Consider the following 19,468-nt stretch of genomic DNA (forward strand, 5'->3'; position numbering starts at 1 on the left):
ATCTTTAAAGCATCTGACGGTACCCAATGTCCTCTTCAGGCATCTGATTGACGTCATTAGCCCTCAGTAGTTACCCTGGGGTAGTGACGCCAGACTAAGGTCAGAAGAGATATGAAGAGGATGCTAGGGGACTGCTGGACACCCAGGAGAGGGAAGTATAACTGTTGTGTTTATTCACCTATTCCAGTACCGCACAATTTGGGCAATACTGATTCGATTATTCCAACAGGTAGCAGCTGATGTTTTGCTCGCTGCTCCTGCTGGTGATCTGTTTCACTTCCAGTGCCCGGACACTGAAGAACGCTGCAATGCGCTGTGGAGGAAGAAGCAGAGGCTGGACTGGACAGGAGTAGGAATCGGTAAGTAAAATATCATCTGCCATCTGTTGGAATAAATCAATAGGTAACGGGCAATTAAAAAAAAATGCCACCCCTCAGTTTATGCTAGGAGGTGTCGCTTAAGTTTTTTGCCTCATGGCAGGTGTGGCACTGCTTATGTACTGGGTATCGTCTAGTTTCATCAATGTATGCTTCTGTATTTGGCTGCACTGCTCATCAGCTTGGCTTAATGGTGTGCGTGCCATCATGGGCGAGATCAGCCACAGCATGTATCTCTTTACTAATTATATTTGTATAAACAGTCTATAAACTGTGTTGTATTGCAAATTAGACATGACATCTGTCTTCTATTAGGCTTTTATGACAGTTACTGTAACAGGGGGAACAAAGTGACTCATTCTATAACCCTACATTATATAATGGGACGTCAACAACGTTCATAGATTAAGATATATCTTGCTTAGGAAATCTTTCACATTAATAGATCTAAACAAAATTATACAAATCAATCTCAATCTGGAATCAGTAGTTGTCCATACATCTGATTCTAAAAAAGATGTGTCTGCAGATCTGCAGAGACTGAGACTGTTGTCAATTTTTCCCTACGTCTCCTGTATATATCCTTTTGATGTATAAAATGTTTTCATATAAAAAATTTGTGTAAAATAAAATTCCTGCTGGGTGGATGCCTCCTGCTAAATCAGGGCAATAGGTTGAAGCAAAATAAACCTCCAAAAAGTAGTTATCCATTTGGCTCTTATACTATGGGGACAGTATATTCATGAATATAGGGAGATCAGAAAATAGATTATTCTGATTCCCCCTCTAGAGAGCCCACACAGTATGAAATGCTCTCTAGAACCCCCATATGGTATAATATGCTCCCCACACAGTATAAAATGCTCCCAAGAGCCCCTTCAGGTTAAACCCACAAAATGTGATGTATAATTCCACAACTAGAGGGGGAATCAGAATAATCTATTTTCAGATCTCCCTATATTCATGAATATACTGTCCCCATAGTATAAGAGCCAAATGGATAACTACTTTTTGGAGGTTTATTTTGCTTCAACCTATTGCCCTGATTTAGCAGGAGGCATCCACCCAGCAGGAATTTTATTTTACACAATTTTTTTATATTAAAGGTTAGGTTTTACTAATTGTTACATCCAACTACTTTCTCTTTCTATTTTATCCTCTACTCTCTATTTTTCTATGTATTCTAGTGATGGTGTATACCCAGGTGGATCAATTCAGTGTCCTGAAGTTAGGATTTATTGTTTGAAATCAAAATAACTCCAGCCAGATGAATAGAACTCATTTTACATTGCGTGCTTTTTTTTCTTCGATTTTTGCAAGACACATTCAGATGAATAAGCCAGTCACAGAAATTTATGCAACGAATCTGCCATGTATTAACCTTTGCACTTTGGTTGCAGACACCCATGTGAATATATTTATAGATTGACTTTCCCTATGTACTACTGAAAAATAATACCAGATTTAATAAGGACAAATACTATGCTTGTCATATATGTATGACACAATGAGTTTCTTTGTGGTTGGGCAATAAGTTGCGTGATCTGACAACACATTTAGGTTATTCATAACAATATTTCCATATTTTATTTACACTGAATGTGTCAACGGGAGGCTGTGACAGCAATAAAACATCTTTCAATTATCTTTTTTTTTTTTTTTTAATTTTTCAGGAACAAAATAAAGTATGTCACTCATTGAACACTATCCAGTGTCGTAGATTATTTAGTGTCAATAACCAAGTAAGTTTGCCAGATTATTCCTTTAGTCAGTGACAACACAGAAACCAACATAACATTTCTAGAAAAGTATATGTTACAAAATGAACAAGCAGAAGGTTTTGCTGTAATAGCCTGTAAGAAAAAGGAGAGAGGTTGGGCTGTAGAATATGCCCAGTGTGATTCACATTATATCCTTCATGGCATAGTAGTGCATTTATATGTGATTACATTTAACAGTGTGGCTCATTCTTCAGTGTTGGTGACCCAAAAAAAACAAAAACAAAAAAACTGGAGAGAAAAAATTAAGTTACTTAATTAAAAAATCTAGTAGCATAAATCCAGTAGTATTCCCCAATGAAAAATTCCACTTCAAGTATGTCCAGCCTCAATGCTCTAAGAAGAGCAAAGGAGTTGATATTCCTACTAAAATATCAATTTCTTTAAAAGTAGTTCAGGGTAGCAGCTTTATCCACAGAGTAAACCAGTAATGTTGATAAGGACAGTGGGACAACTTGCACTATCCTGCAAAAAATGAAATGACTTCCTGTGTTTAAAGAGCTTATGCTATAATAACTCCTCTCTTTGGTTTTTGGTTTTGTGAGAGGCCTGTCCATTACGCAAAGAACCATTCTGAGGCCTGAGGAGTTTGCCTTTCTCATGATCAGACCAGGTATAAACATTGTCATCGCTGTCCATCTCTGATTCGGAGTGCATCAAGCTTGTATTCTGGGATGGAGATTTCAATTTTACACCTACGGGAAAGAACATAAAACATTGAACATTAAATCATAATAGAAAGTCTGTTATTTTTAAAGGTATAATAATGGTCACTGAAATACTTTTAGTCCCTAAATACTGTATGTGCTGCATGTACAAAACATCAATGGACCAATGAAAATGGAACATCAACAGCTGATCAAAATGACTGTTTAGGCTGCATGCACACGGAGTTATGCCGGGCTTGTAAAAATACTCATTCACAGCCGTACACGCGAGCGCTGCGGACGGCTCCCGAACACTTCAAATTCACTTCAATGGGAGCGCTCGTAACCTCGCCAGCGTTACGAGCGCTCCCATTGAAGTGAATGGGAAGTGTTCGGGAGCCGTCCGCAGCGCTCGCGTGTACGGCTGTGAATGAGTATTTTTACAAGCCCGGCATAACTCCGTGTGCATGCAGTCTTACTCTGCAAAAAGTGGCGATGGCAATGTAAAAACATCACTCATTGAAAGACAGACATCTACCCCAGCAGGAACTGATGTATACAGTAGCTGATTTGCAAAGACTCATTAAAATTATGAATTTTATCCATTAAATAGTTAAAAAGGGAAAACGTCATTAAAAATGCATAAAAACAGATAGGCAACCTGATTTGGGTATAAATATAATGTACGGTAAGTATAAGATTAAACAAGGACAAATAAGATGATAATAGGATGCAAAGAGCTATTAGACCCTAAGGAGAAGTCGCATAATATATTTGTACAAATCATAAATCTAGCCCCACATAACACTACGTATTCAGTTAGGTCTGGAAATATTTGGACAGTTACACATACTTCATGATTCGGGCTCTGCGGCCACCACATTGGATATGAAATGAAACAACTGAGATACAATAGAAGGGTTTACTTTCAGGTTTAATGCAATGGGTTGAACAAAAATAATATGTGAAACATTAAAGGAGCTCTATCAGCAAAATTATGCTAATAGAGCCCCACATATGTGTGAATAGCCTTTAAAAAAAAGCTATTCAGGCATCGTAAATGTTATATTAAACCCCGGTCCCGTTTTTAAATAAAAGCATAAAAACATATATGCAAATCTTACCGAACGTGCACCGGGGGAGGTGATGTACGATGCCGCGTCATCTTCGGGCACGCGTACCTCTTCTTTCTTCTTGGAGCGACGCCCTCTGGTCCTGTTTCTTCTGCCGGCTTCCTATTGGTCTTCTTCCGGCTTGAGGTCTTCAAATCCCGCGCCTGCGTAGTAGCGCTTCTCTCCGGAGCACTACTGCACAGGCTCACTTGCCAGTCCCCGTAGAACTACACGAGCGTACTGCACGCTCGCGAACTGCCATTAAGTAAAATGGCGAGTGAGCCTGCGCAGTAGTGCTCTGGAGGGAAGCGCTACTACGCAGGTGCGGGATTTGAAGACCTCAAGCCGGAAGAAGACCAATAGGAAGCCGGCAGAAGAGACGGGACCAGAGGGCGTCGCTCCAAGAAGAGGTAGGCGTGCCCGAAGATGACACGGCATCGTACATTATCGCCCCCGCTGCACGTTCGGTAAGATTTGCATATATGTTTTTATGCTTTTATTTAAAAACGGGACCAGGGTTTAATATAACATTTACGGTGCCTGAATAGCCTTTTTAAAGGCTATTCACGCATATGTAGGGCTCTATTAGCATAATTTTGCTGATAGAGCCCCTTTAAGGATTTTTGCATTGCATTTGTTTTTTCCTCCCCACATTCCAAGAACCATAATTTTTCAGTTCACAGAGTCACATAGTGACTTATTGTTTGTGGAACAAAATGTATTTTGTAATGGCACCATTCAATATCCTGTGCCATGTGCTGGGGAGCTGGAAAAAATTACAAAATGAGGAGGAATTGGAAAAAAAAAATAAATGCATTTTTGCCAATTTTTACGGCATTCACTATGTGCTAAAACGACATGTTGTTTGTATTCTCTGGGTCTGTGCGATCACGGCGATACCAAATATTATGGAACTTTAAATGTTTTTAAACAATTAAAAACTTTGCAAGACAGAAAAATGTATTTGCGTCACAATTTTCTGACTACTGTAAGTTTTTCATATTTACATGTATGGTGCTGGATGTCTTTTTATGTGGGACAAGATGTAGCTCCTATTGATACCATTTTGGGGAAGGTCTGATCTCTTGTTCTTAAATTATTTTTAGGAGGCAAAGTGTTTAGAAAACAGTCATTTGGTCAATTTGTTTATTTTCCTCACTACAAGGTTCACCACATGGGATAAATATTTTTATATTTTAATAGTTCTGGTTGTTTTTGAGCATGGGGGATACCTATAGTGTTTATTTTTGTATGTGATTTAGGGAAAAGGGGTATATTTTTTCCTTTATGTTCTGGGTCTGATCGCTCATACAATACAGCACGGCAACCACGGCAACCAATCGACACCCTCCAATGACATTAGAGGCAAGTGTAGGCTGGTGTATTATACAGCCGGCATCTCCTGCGTATAGATTTGCAGTAAACTCAATGTTATCTTTGTGTTTACTGACAGTGGCTGAGCCTTTATCAGCAAACTGTGTTTAGCAGATCTGATTGTCTGGACAGAAGAGCAGAAGATAACAGCTCTGAAAGTAATACAGAGAACTCAACCCTCCTCCCCTTCAGAGAGCAGTGTGTCATAGAATCTTTGAGATTATTGGGAATACTCCTTTAACAGCAGTATTATTCCAGTTTTCATTACTATAGTCACTGAGTGAGTGAAAATGACTTTTTCTACCTAAGAACTTTTTCTACCAGTGTGACTTTTTTGACAGCCTATTTATGGGTGCTCATCTTGTCACTCCTTTTCTAAAAAAACAAAACAAACAAAAACCCCAAGAAACCAAAAACACCCCCCCCCCTCATCTTCCCTCTCTCCCTGATGTAAAAAAGAGAGAGATAATTGCCTTTTGTTCCTACAGCCTATCAGCACATCTCTCCTACATACTGTCTGAGTTTTAAGGTTGAAAGGGATTTGGGGATGCTTTAACTGGCTGATAGCAGCCAGAAATATACAATATCACAATCACGCTATTTATATAGCCAATTAAATATATTGTCAATTGGCTATATCTCCAGCTAATATTTCTGGTTACTATACAGCTTGAGATATAGTCATTGGTGTATCAGGGTGTACGAGATATATCCTTGGCAGTGGTTAATGATAAGGCATGTCTACAAATATATATTCTCATCTCCCCTGGCTCTCCTCTAATTATACTCCGGGATCTGAAGAGACCCCAGAGAGTAATAGCAGATAGATTTAGGATGTATTCGGTCTCAACGATACTGCAAATATTGTGACAACCGGACTAAATAACCGACGTCAACAAAATCACATAGGTTATCGTGGTTGAAGTTTGGTTTGTTATTTTTTACTGAATCGCCCATCCCTAAGAGGATCAGTTACTAAAAAATGTTTTTCACTGAAGCTACTTTCTCAGTGATATCAGCACTAGAGATGAGCGAACAGTAAAATGTTCGAGGTTCGATATTCGTTTCGAGTAGCCCCTCAATATTCGACTACTCAAATCGAATATCGAATCCTATTATAGTCTATGGGGGGAAAATGCTCGTTTCAGGGGTAGGCAACGTTCGATCAAATTATACTTACCAAGTCCATGAGTGAGGGTCGGGCTGGATCCTCCGAGCAGTCTTCTCCTTGCAGCGTCCCCACGGTATCTTCCGGCTCTGATTTTACTCTGCCAGGCATCGGGCCTGGGCAGAGCTGACTGCGCATGCCCGTACTACAAGCGGACTTGCACAGTCGGCTCTGCCCAGGCCCGATGCCTGGCAGAGTGAATAAAGAGCCGGAAGACGCCGCGGGGAAGCTGCACGGAGAAGACTTCTAAAGGTAGGATAAGAACCACCGTTGATTGGCCGACTGTATAGCATTCGGCCAATCAATGCTGGTTCTGCACCGAACTTTTCCATTCGAATAGCGAGTGAGTACGAGTATTTCGAATACCGTAGTATTTGATTTAAAACCTACTCGATCGAGTACTACTCGTTCATCTCTAATCAGCACAAGTATACAAGATTTGCAGCACTTTTTAGTGGGGAGAGCAGTGGTTGTGAGACAATGTGCTGAAGGCAATTACAGCAGCCATTCACAGAATACAAACCATCATCATAACTATCAGCGCTGATGGATTTGTATGTCCCTGAACTGCTCTTCTCTATTATGTTGATTGTTCCTGCTGCTAAAAGGTGGTTTATTTGTAACTGCTCATAAGAGTTTGTATCAAGACTGGACTTTCAAACCTTCCCAAATGATAGGAGCTAAGTGTCACGTCAGTGAGACATGCAAGAATAAGACCTTATTGTCTTATTGGTCTTATTCTGGACCTTATGGTCTTGTGTGATAACCAGTAGTACAACTCATTTTATTATTATAAAATTAAAACTTTAGGTACATTTTCTATTATTCCCCATATGTATAATTACCAGTTTTAGTACTTAATTTCAGCTCCATACTTTCTTGGTCGTCTGTAGCATCTAGCATTTTGTATCTACTCTTCCGTTTTGGTTTTCCTTTCTTTCTGCAAGAATGAAGTATAGAAGTTAGCTGAAGTTAGTTCATTATCCATAAATAACATTTTATGTTTTTTATCATCAAAAATGAATTTAGTAAACATTCAATAGCAAATGTTAAAGTGAAACTCCAGTAGTCATTGAAGAATCAGAACCTGCTGTTGCTGATGCTTTGACCTGTACCCACATCTACAACTTTGCAGAGCTAATAATACTATATTGCTTGCCAGGAACTTGCACTGTGAGGATGAGAAAAATAAAAATTTATGAGAAGTCGTCAGTAGTTGATACCTTTATTAATGGCTAACTTAAAAAGTGATGAGTTTTCGGGATAACTAAAAGGATCCCTTCATCAGGCTGGTATAACACAATGTCTGAAGGCAAGCATATTTATACAGGAATAGAGTGTTAGATACAAAATCGATGGAAAGCAGAACATGCAAATAAAGAGTTAAAAAAAACCCATATATATCAGTTCACAGGAAAGTTCTTTGGGTTTATAGTTCCTTTGATCAGTCACGTGGTGTCTAGTTGTTGTAAAACGTCATAAAACCCTGTGACTGGTTTAGCCCCATTTGCAGTGTGTCAAAGGTCATCATGAGTTTATATGAGTTTCTGTTTTTGAAATTTCCTCTTAAAACCAGGATCTTCATGTCATTGACGATATTATGATTTTGATTGCAGAAATGTTTTGGCACTGGGAGGTCCATTCTCTGTTCTCTAATCATATGTCGGTGTGAGTTCATCCTCATCCTAAGTGTCTGGCCTGTCTCCCTTACATACAGGCCCCCAAGACACTTGGTACATATTATTAAATACACCAAATTAGTTGTGCTGCAGGTGAAGGTACCTGGGATCTTGTAGTCTTGATCAGAGTTCGGGATCTTTATTCTATCCGTGGTCAGTTTATGAGGGCAGGTTTTTCTCTCCGCATGGAAATGTTCCTGTGTTAGTTGGAGGTGACAGTGAGCTGTTAATAACCATATTCCTGAGGTTTGGTGGCTGTCTGTAGCACAGGAGAGGGGGGGTCTGGAAATATGGATTTTAGACGGTTGTCTTTTTGCAGTAGTGGATGTAATTTGCGTGTGATTCCTCTAAGCATTTCCAGGTGTGGGTTATATGTGACAACCAGGGGCACCCGATTGTTTTCCTGTTTGGTATTGTATTTTAATAACTCTGATCTTGGTATTCTCGTGGCCCTGTTAATTTGGTTATCAACTGTTCTTGGATGGTAACCCTGCCTCAAGAATGTGTTTTTGAGGCCCCCAAGGTGTTTGTCTCTATCTGCAGGGTCTGAACATATGCGATGGTATCTGATAGCCTGGCTGTAGACAATGGAGTTCTTTATGTGTTTGGGATGAAAGCTATCCCATCCTAGGTAGGTAGGGCGGTCAATTGGTTTCTGATACAGTGATGTCTCAATTTTGCTGTCCTGTATCTTGGTGAGGATGAGGTCACATGTCCTTGCAAAGTTGTATCAACCGTTGCTGATAACCTCTGAGAAGGTAAGAGGGGCATGGTGACCTTGGTGTGACAGAGGGGGACTAAGGGTAGTATGCAAGATTGGAGGGCAATAGGGAGCAAATTATAACAAAACCAGAACAGGTGAAGGGAGGCATTTTCACAAAAGAGGCAGGGCAAAAGAAAAAAGGGAGGGCGTGTGTGAAACTGTGATAAATCTGAAGTTGCATGAAACCTCTCAATAACTGCAGAGAAGATACTTCCTCTTTACACTACAACCCATTATAGATCATGTGACTTACTGAAGAAGGTTAAAATTAGATAAGTAAAGACACAGTGAATAGACAACTATTACTATTGAGAGGATAGTCCTACAGACAATGAGTCCAAAAAAAAACAACCCACCAGTGTCCCCTTGAGTATAGTGTATAGATGCATATGCTAGGTATAGGTCAGTGTTTCAACCATACCAAAAAATGGACTGCAAAAATGGTGAATAGTTTCCATTGGATACAACAGGCACTATATTGATGGCATTTTGTAATAGAGAACAGTAAAGATACCCTATAAAAAAAAAAAAAGAGCTAGTCCTAGTCTTTGGTCTTTAGCCTTGTAGTCTTTCGTTTAATCCTTTGTTTATTATATATAGTATCTATTTATCTCTCTCTCTATATATAGTTATATAGTATCTATACCAAGTACCACTAGCATAATGCAAGGTATGAGTCTGCACAGAAAGATATTACCTATTAGAGCTGATCATGGTCAGACATAAGAACTCAATAAGATTGAGGCATAACATTTTGTTCGGCAAAAGAAATCCTATTTTCTTCAGTACTTGCTGTAGAGAACCACTGTAAAAATACTAGTTTGCTTCACGTCTTCAAAAGCAATATCTTAAAAAAAGAACTGTGATTCTGAGTTACGGCCTTCCCTATAAACACATGTGCAGGACTGGCATTCACTGAGACTCATAAACCCAGACTGGGCTGAAATTCAATAACTGACACATCATAGTGAATCTTTTCTTATCATACACATAATCAGAGTGTAATAACAAAACTAGTGACGGAATGGAGGCAATACCTACCTTCTACAACAACAGATTGTGCACCAGACAAGTAGTCCCAAAGTCACCACACAGACAAAGCTTGTGATAATCACATACAGCACACTCCAGTCTATAAGGCAATAGAAACAGAGACTGTTTTACTTTCAGACACTGTGAAATATCTATGAAATAACAGCTCCATCAGAACCTAAGGCTAGGTTCACACTACCGTTATTGAGTGTCTGTTACTCTCTCATCTGTCAGAGGATAAGAGCATTGGACATTAAAAGACAGGTGTAGACTGAGTCTCCTCCTTATGCATTTATCCATATGTAAAAAAAAAAAAAAAAAAAAAAAGAATCCTAACTTTTTACCTTTCTGATAGAAGAAAACATGGTGCATACAGGACTTTTTCTTCCATTACAAGAGTAAACAAACATGATGGAAGAAAGCGACCGTCATATTGTTTACATTAGAGTCAATGGGAATGGACACAGGGGCTCCGTCTGTGTCCATTACTCTGCTACTATAAAATGGGTTTTCCAAGAAACATAACTATTTATATTTACAAACAATTATTTGTTAAACATTTTAAATATTTTCTCTAACCACCTTACTGGTGACCAGTGACGGCAGTGGCCTCAGACCTCGAGAGAGTCCCATAAAACATAAAATATTCCCCCCCATTATAGATTTCAAATTGGGGCCCCGTAGCTTCGAGTTAAAGAGCACCTTTGATGTCCTTGGGCCCATGCGGTTTTATATACCGCTAGAAAGCCGACAGTGTGCTCACATGGGGCGAACCGGTGTAATGATGTCATTTAGCTCCATGTGACCACTGAGGCCCAATCACAGGCCCCAGTGGTGACGTCTGGGGTATGTGACCACAGTCACTGGCAGAAGAGGACCGAGGAAGATGCTGCAGAGAATTGGACAGAAGAAGGATGCACAGGAGAGGTGAAGTAAGGTGAATATAAGTGTTCGTTACTTTCCATCACCTACCCTGGGCTTCCACTTATACTCTGGGGTCTGAGGCGACTGCAGTGTATAATAATAGCACCAAAATTAACTGGAGTGCCGAACCTCACAAATATTCATCAAATATCGTAGGGTTTGCCTGAAGCGGCTCAAGGGGGACCCTTGGTTGCATTTTATACTGTGTGGGGGCCACTGTGGAGCATATTGTACTCTGTGGGGAAGATATTTGTACTGTAACATATACTGTTTTAAACAGGCTGTAATTACATTGTATGGTCACTATAAATAAAACAAATCCTGTGCGATGCAAATAGAGAAGGGGATAAAGCGCTCACAAAAGTATCACGGTCCCCTTTTATAGTTGATTAGCGGGTGCCCTGGGTGTTAGACCCCCCTGATCTCTTAAACTGTTAGGATCCCGCAGATCAGATGTTTACCAGTACTCTTTGCATGTCAGGCACTCTGCTGCTCACTCACTGTATACTTGATAAATGTAGTTGTTACTATGGTTTTATCCCTTTCAAGAATTTGAGATAGCACTGCAGTACCCATAACCGTTGCTATCAAAGGTACACTGTAGGGAGGAGGCCCCTGTAAAAGTTTGCACCGGGGCCCACAAGAGTTTACTTATGCCACTGGATCCTTAAAGAAAAAAAACCCAAAACTTACCACAGTTGCTCTCGCCATCACCGAACTGACGACGTATAAAGTTCTCCATCCAGAAGGGGTCACATACACATCGCTTGGTGACAGCATTACAGTGACCATGCGCAGAACAATTTAACTGACATGCTAGAGAAGAAACAGTATATTAATAAACTAATGAATACGTTAAATATTTCGTGATTACAAATCATAGTGGTTTCTTAGGAAAAAAAAATCTGATAGCAATAGCCTATTTTGAGGACAGGTCATCAATATTAAAATTGTTTAATGTCTATTCAACTGTGGGATATACTGTACTAACATGTATAACTAATAACTAATATGTATAATACAGAATAATAACCTTGAATTTAGCAATTAAATTATGGTAACTTTTATTAAAATATTTAACCTTTTACAGCTGACTCTGGTTGAAAAATTATAAAAGCTATAAACTACATCACCACACTTAGGTATAACAGTGCACTGTGCAGAATTACAAGAAAATACATGTAAAAAAAACAAACAAACAAATAAAAACCCCACAATTAGAGGTTTTCCAGGCAGCAATTTCTTTGTGTCTCTGGCAGCTGCTGCATCCTCTGCATTTGTTTACCTGGTGTAACTTCCTGCTGTGCAGTTTCCTGTGTAGCTTCTACACTAGTTCCTGTACACTCAGCCCCCCTCCCCTCTCTCACTCTGTTATACTCCCCCTCCCTGTCTCACTAGCTAAATTACCCCGCCAATATCCTCCTCACAATGGCAGATTAACCTTCTCAATGCCACAAAGATCTCTCCCATGTACAGAGGATAAGTGCTTGGACACATTGGATATTTTAACAGTCGCTGGATTACGCATTTTCAAGTGGATTCGGTGTCAGAAATCCCCAACCAAGTGCAAAAGCTGGTGTGAATACAGCCTTACTTGAATCTCTAATACGTTACTGCATTCCAGTTTTAGGCTTTCTGATAGTACAACCAATGTATCCCAAATGGCAGGTGCTGCAATTTGCATAATAAATGACAGTGCTAGTACATTTAATAAAGATTTTAAAGGGGTTTTCTCATCTCAGGCTTTCAGCCACTCTCCTTTCTCCCCTCCCTTTCCTGTTTCTCAGATCATCATGCTGGTAGCTTCTGCTTGCTGTAAGAGGCACCGTTACCTGGATTTACATACACAGATAACAGAGACACTGCTAAGAAACTTATCTAGCCCTTACCAGTGCTTAACACCTTCCCGCTGGTGAAATTTTCCAATTTTTGATTTTCGTTTTTAACTTCCCATGTTCCAAACTCCACCTTTTTATTGCTCCTTTCACAGAGCCATACGAGAACTTAATTTTTGCAGGACAAATTGTTCTACATAATGGTACCATTTATTATTCTGTACAATTTACTGGGAAGCTGGGGTGGAATTGGAAAAGTGAATTTGTGCAACTTACTTACGGACTTTCTTTGCCATACTCTACTTTATATTTTCATATACGGGGGAGGCATAGGTCGTCTTTTTTTTGCGGGGCCTCGTGTACTTTTTAGTTATACAATTTTGAGGAACGTTTATTTCTTTGATCACTTTTTATTAAAATTTTTTTATCAAAGATGAAACATTGAAAAAAACGGCTGTTCTAACTTTTGATTTTTTTCCTGCTACAAGAGTTCACCGTACAGGAAAAATATTTTATTAGTTTGTACACCTGCCAGTTTTGGACACAGAGATACCTAAGGGCTCGTTCACACGGGCACAGAGGGGGCAGATTATGGCGCGGAATCCACGTCATAATCCGCCCCCTCACAATGGTGGTCTATGGAGACCGCTACCAATCTTTTTTCCGTGACCGGCAATATGCCACTCACGGAAAAAATAAGCGAGCTGCCCTTTCTTCAGGCTGCCCTTTCTTTGTGGCAGTACCCTCCGAACTAGGCCCATTCATTTTGAGCCTACTCCGGAGCAGGAAGGCGCGACTGGCGTATTTTGGTCCTGATTTTGACGCGGCTTCACACATCAAAATCAGGACCAAAATACGCTATTCCGTGCCCGTGTGAACTAAGGCTAATGTGTATGTGTTTCACAGTATTTTTTTTTATTTTTTATTTGTGTTCTAGGGAAAGGCGGTGATGTGAATTTCTACTTCCTTTTATTTTCTTATATTTTTTTTTCTTTTATGGGATGCTAATAGATAACAACATAATAGATTAAACATATAAAGACATCAATCTGCACTATAATATGAGTAGCGGTATAAATACTCAGACACAGCCTGTAGACCGAAAGTATGGCGAATACTGGTGTACACACGACAGCCATTCCTGCCATGTCATATTGCGAACTATAGACAGAACATTTTTAGTATCTATTGTACACCACTATTTATCCCACTACTCTACTATATTATAGTACATATTTACAGGTTTCTGTTGTGATATCATTATAGTATCTAACAAATTATTATTTTTTATGTTAAATCAGAAATGTGCTTATACTCATGACACACCCTAGGATAGGTCATCGATATCAGATTGTTGGGGTGTAACACCGGGACTCTCCACTGATTAGTTAATAACAGAGCCAGAGCGCCAGAAGTAACACAATAAAGTAAGTAAGAACATAACAGCTCTGACTACAGTGTAGTGGCTATATAAAAAAAAAAAAAAAAAAACCCAAAACACTTGATAGTCTTCAGTAGTTGATACCTTTTTAATGGCTAACTAATAATGATGACAGATTACAACGTTTCGGAACTCTAGGCTCCTTTCTCAAGTAAATTGTAGTGTAGTGGCTGCACTGAGAAGCTGAATTTCCACTGAATCTGCAGTCTAAGTCATGGAAGTAAGAGACATGATGGAACACAGAATATCCATCAAACAGCTTATTGGCAGAAGTGTAGAAAGTGATAACCCCATCGTTCTGGTATTGATGACACTGTTCATGTATCAAAGCAGAGATAAGTGTTCACTTACTGAATGTATCAATCTCAAGAGCTTTAAAGATAAGAAAATCACTTTGCTGTTTACGAAGTTCATTGCGAAGCGTACAAGCAACCCGGTATCCTTTCATAACCAAGTGAGGAGGCTGATTCTTGACATAGAAAACCACTTTGGTGCTAAGAATAAAAAGGATATAAAGAATATAAAGGTGCACATATATACATACGCAAAGATAACTCTTAAGAGAATTCAGGAGGTAAGTATTGGTAAAGGTGTCTTCCTCGTACACAATGTTTTGTTTTTTTTTTAAACTTTTTTTTAAACCATCTCCGCTGTACCTGACACATCACCCAACTCCTATGTGCCCTCTGCACCCCAACAGCACCATTACATTTTCAGCTTGCAATGGCCAGACTGGGCAGTCCTTAATGTGGAGCATGTTACTGCCTGCTTACTAAGGAATACTACCTTTTCCAGGTGCACCTTGCTCTGTGCGTTTCCTAACACCGCAAATGCTCCATCTGTTAGGACGGCATATGCATCATTATGTAGTCCTGATCTAATAAGTGGCTATAAGGAAACCAATGATAAAACGAGCATGCTCATCCTGAATATAAATGGGCCACAGGCTGTATAGATAACGGTAGGGAAAGGCGGACCTCATTGGGGATTTTTTTTTTAATGATACATACACTTTTGATAATTGCCTTCAATGGATGGTGATGACAGTGATATTTTGCAAAGTGTTTTTATATGAAATATGATTGTTATTGTGGAAATACCTCTTTAAAAAGTCATGCAGCCTGTATGGCCACTTTCACATGGATGTTATCAGCCAGTATTTTCCATCAGTATTTGTAAGCTACAATCAGAAGTGGAGCTGGTGTAAAATTCTTTCCTTTACAAATTTTCTCTTTGTAGGTTCTGATCCTGGTAACACCTCGATATGAATGTATTGAGTTACCTGTACAAACTTTTTCTAGTGCAGTTTTAATTGCAACTGCAATAGTGAATGGTCACTCCTCTCACAAAATGTTTGGTAAATGTATCAATAGATTTGTGTGCCACCTACTAACAACGAGTACACAAGTTTTGACAACAGCATTCATTAATTTGTGCACATATGTCAAAATACTCCTCCAGTTTTATATATATATATATATATATATATATATATATATATATATATATATATATATATATATATATATATATGAGTTTCTGTCTGTCTGTCCTTTATGCGCGACCAAATGACGGTGTATCTTATGTTTCACACACCAAAAGACAGTGTGCAACCAAACAATCTGCCACATTAGTACCGGTAAAGGAGGTACAGTAACACATTTTTCCATGTGTTGTATATGGAGCTCAGTCCCTTTGATTTTGCAGTTCTGTAGCATTGAGTTCAAACAAAAACTATGGATAGAAATGACAATGTTTCTGAACGTAAACTACAGTAATCTACCTTCATCAAAATCTACAAACAAGTAGGATATACCTTTTTTCTGTATACTGTTGGATCTTCTGCACAGTGATGTCAGAATCTAAAACCCCAAGAAGAACCCCAATCTGGCGCATAAACATCCCCTTTTGTCTTTCTATTAACTCGCTGACACTCACGTCAAGAATCATCTCCACCAGATTATTCTTCATGGGGTCTGAAAAACAGAAATAATCCAAAATTTACAGATAGCATAATATGATTAAAAATAATCTGTGAACTGTTGCAGGGAACAAAAACTATTTACTGCCTGTTTCTAGGTCTCCAAACAGGTTGTTAGCAGTCATGTTATATCTACCGATTTTCCACCTTCTGCATTGATTATTATTTAGCTTTTCCTAAAAGTAAGTAATTAAACTCTTAAAAAAAAAATACGAACCTTTTTACATTATACATTGTAATCCTATGGAAAGTGTTTCTTCTTAATTCACATTCAAAGTAAAAAATGGATTTTTGTACTCGCCGTAAAATCCTTTTCTCGTTGTACTGGTATAGACTTGGCCACTAGGAGGCAGTCAATAGGAGTATCAAAAGCTGTCAGCTCCGCCTCTGGGATATACCCTCTCTCAGACAATGTGCCACAACAATAGAAGAGAGACACAAAAAACAAGAGAATACAGAACCAACACCACCAACATGTCCTGAACTCAAAAAAGAACCAAAACAGCTCGGACGGGGAAGACCAAAGGAGGGCAGCAACTGTGGCGGAAGGAGACGTTCTTTTGAGAAGCAGGATTCAGTTCCACAGATATTTAGGGTATCTCTGACCCCACGAATAAGCTCCCGTGTAACAGCAGATATAGATGTGCCTGGTTGATGTTCTGAGTCGGAGTCAGAGGCATTCCCAGGGGAAACAGACAGAGCAAGGGGAGAGAGGATTCTGTCTGTCGGAGTACAGTTGTGAGTTGTGGCCCTATCTGGTGATCTGGCAAGGCAGCCGTACCAAAGTTTCCATCACAGACTGGTTAAGTCTGGCAAGGTCACCTATGACCTGCTGAGGGAGGCCACCCAATCCTGAGAGGGTCTGGGAGGTTCCTAAACTGACTAAGGCTGAAGGCATAGAGAGCAGATGGGCTCAGGCTGGCCGCATAGTAACTATTTATTACAGTGGGCGCATATATAAAATGTAGTAGCACCAGGGGGGCAGAGGGGCAAGTTGGTGCTTCACGGGAGGGCATGGCAGAGTGGGCCCAGGGAAAATAGGGATAACTAATAGGGAAAGATGTCTGCTCACCGACTGCTGCAGAGAGGCTACACAGAAAGGGATCCCAGGTGCCGTGTCTCTAGGGAAGCAGAAAAGGCCTGTGAGAAAAGCTAATGAGGAGAGCAAAGGTCCTCTCTCTTGGTTTCCAATGCTCAGGGAATAAGGGGGAAGGAGAACTTCCCAGGATAGCTCACTGACCAATGGAAGGTCCTAGGAGGAGTCTAGAGTTCAGGAAAAGCCTGGGAAGAAGGAGGAGATATTGCGGCCACTGGCACAGAGAATGGTTGTGGCTCCAACAAGGTCCATGGGTAACTGAACAAGATACTGGGGCCCAGAGAAAGGGGTCTCAAGGTTTCCCCCTGAAAACTGGGTACTCCCTACCCCAAAAGCAAGGGGGAGTCAGGAGGACAACCTAAAAGTGACTCAGGAGGGGGGGAGGGGTGCTGGGTAGAGGAATCTCTCATACTCTCCCATCTTCTTATACTCACCTGTCTGCTGTCTCCAGGTGCCACAGGGTCACCCCCCTCTCAGTGGACACTGCACCTGGGAGTGGGGTCAATTCAAATCTGAAGTCTCCTGGTGTGCAGTACCTTGGATCTGGCTACTAAACAAAGGACAGAGCTGTCTCGTCCCTGCTCCCTCGTCCCTGTGTATCAGTTGAGGGGAACATCTGAACATGTGAGGGTGTGCTGGGTGTAGGGCCATTACAATTTTAGTACTAATAATCTGACTTTAGGATAGATCATCAGTATATTTAGCCCGGAAAACCTTTTGAATGTATATCCACGTTTATGCTATATGTAGCAGACCATGTGTACTGAATGGGCCCATGAAAAACAGAATAGACTGCATACAGGTGGCACACGTCTGTTGTCCGTGTTCTCTGAAGGCTCCTATACTTCCGTGATTGAGCCTGTACTATAAATTGGATAGGAATAGGATCCATACTAGATTTTGCATCACGGCTCGGGACCCCCATTTGGACCCATGAACAACAAGGTCGATGTATGGGTCTATAGGAAAAAATGGGTCTTAGGGCGCGTTCACATCTGCGCCCAACCACAGAGGGGAAGTAGGACCTCCCCAGGGGAGTGGGCTGGCCTAGTTGAGGCCTAGGCGTCGTCCTTGAGTAAAATTCGAAGCTGGCAGTGTGACACTGGCGACTGCGATGGGGATAACGGAGGCCTACGAGGTGGAACACTGACACCTCCCCATACAAATGGAAGCCTCTTCAGGCAGCCACCGGTGAATGGCAGAAGAAAGGGTGGGAGAGGAGCTGGAAAATAATGGGTCTCCTTTACAGCAGGAGGCCGAGGAAAGAAATAGTCCCCCTTGGTAGCCAGTAAGGTGTAGGGGGGAGACCCAAGGAAGAGTACTATGGCTAGCATAGGAGGGGAGGGGTGGGGGAAGAAGAGGGAGTAGAAATACTCACCCATGTAGAAATGTTCTCATACTGACCCTATCTGGCGTCTTTAGGCACCGCAGGGTCACCCCTTCGGTGGAACCTCACAAATAGGAGTAGGGTCACCAGAATATCCAACCGCCAATGCAGCAAGCAGAGGATGGGGACCGGATGACCAGCGAGGTGCAGAAGAAGAGCGCTGCACCCGCAGGGGGATTACAACTAGTGTGGCGTACATACTGAACACCCCGTGTGTCTGAAAGAAAAGAAAAAAAAAAACAAAAACGGTGCAAGACAGAAAGACTTGAGTCAGGTCGTGTCTCCCTCCTACGACAATAGGTTTAAAACTGGATTCATGCACAGTGCTGTAGCAAGGTATAGCCTGAAGGTGGAGCCAACAGCTTTTTTTTTCTGTCTAGTAGTGGCCAGGTCTATACCCATGGTGCTGTGTCCCCCAGTGAAATAAGCGAGAAATTACTTTTCATCCTGTTTGCTTTAGAGCTTGGTGGGTGGCAGCATAGGTAATCACAAGATTAATAAGAATTACGGTCCATGACAATAAGCATTATATTTGTTATAGATTATGTGTTATTGTATGCTTATTTCATAGTCTAAGGACTTCACTCACCTGGCTTTACCTCCACAGTGGCCCTGGCATTACTACTTTCTCCTTTGGCATCAGTCACCTTTAAGTGAAAGGTGTAGGTTCCTTCAACAAGGTTAGAGAGAAACAGGACTGCATGATGATCAGAGTTATTCAACACTTCCTACAAGAAAAAAATAAACTTAAGTGAACTTTAATGATTGCCACATCATCTACAAATCAATCTACTGCCTTTTCTACCCTGTCACCTTGCAAAGTAATGCCTCACTTGAGATGTGTGAAAGACCAGTCAAATAGCAGTGACCAAAC

At 40.5% G+C, this 19,468-nt stretch overlaps 1 protein-coding gene across 1 annotated transcript in view; it reads right to left on the bottom strand.

The window, feature by feature from the left end:
- Positions 1-2,044: 2,044 nt before the first annotated feature.
- The window catches only part of KIAA0319L (KIAA0319 like), a 91,156-nt gene continuing 73,732 nt past the window's right edge, over positions 2,045-19,468 (bottom strand). Inside the window, exons 16-22 of the mRNA XM_075264481.1 lie at positions 19,184-19,322; positions 15,947-16,106; positions 14,482-14,624; positions 11,548-11,670; positions 9,940-10,030; positions 7,302-7,396; positions 2,045-2,850 (exon numbers count right to left, since the gene is read on the bottom strand). Of these exons, the coding sequence (XP_075120582.1) occupies positions 2,663-2,850; positions 7,302-7,396; positions 9,940-10,030; positions 11,548-11,670; positions 14,482-14,624; positions 15,947-16,106; positions 19,184-19,322 (939 nt within the window). The 3' untranslated portion in view covers positions 2,045-2,662. The remainder of the gene's footprint in view (positions 2,851-7,301; positions 7,397-9,939; positions 10,031-11,547; positions 11,671-14,481; positions 14,625-15,946; positions 16,107-19,183; positions 19,323-19,468) is intronic.

Source organism: Leptodactylus fuscus, chromosome 2 (genome assembly GCF_031893055.1).
Source record: "Leptodactylus fuscus isolate aLepFus1 chromosome 2, aLepFus1.hap2, whole genome shotgun sequence".
Classification (NCBI taxonomy): domain Eukaryota; kingdom Metazoa; phylum Chordata; class Amphibia; order Anura; family Leptodactylidae; genus Leptodactylus; species Leptodactylus fuscus.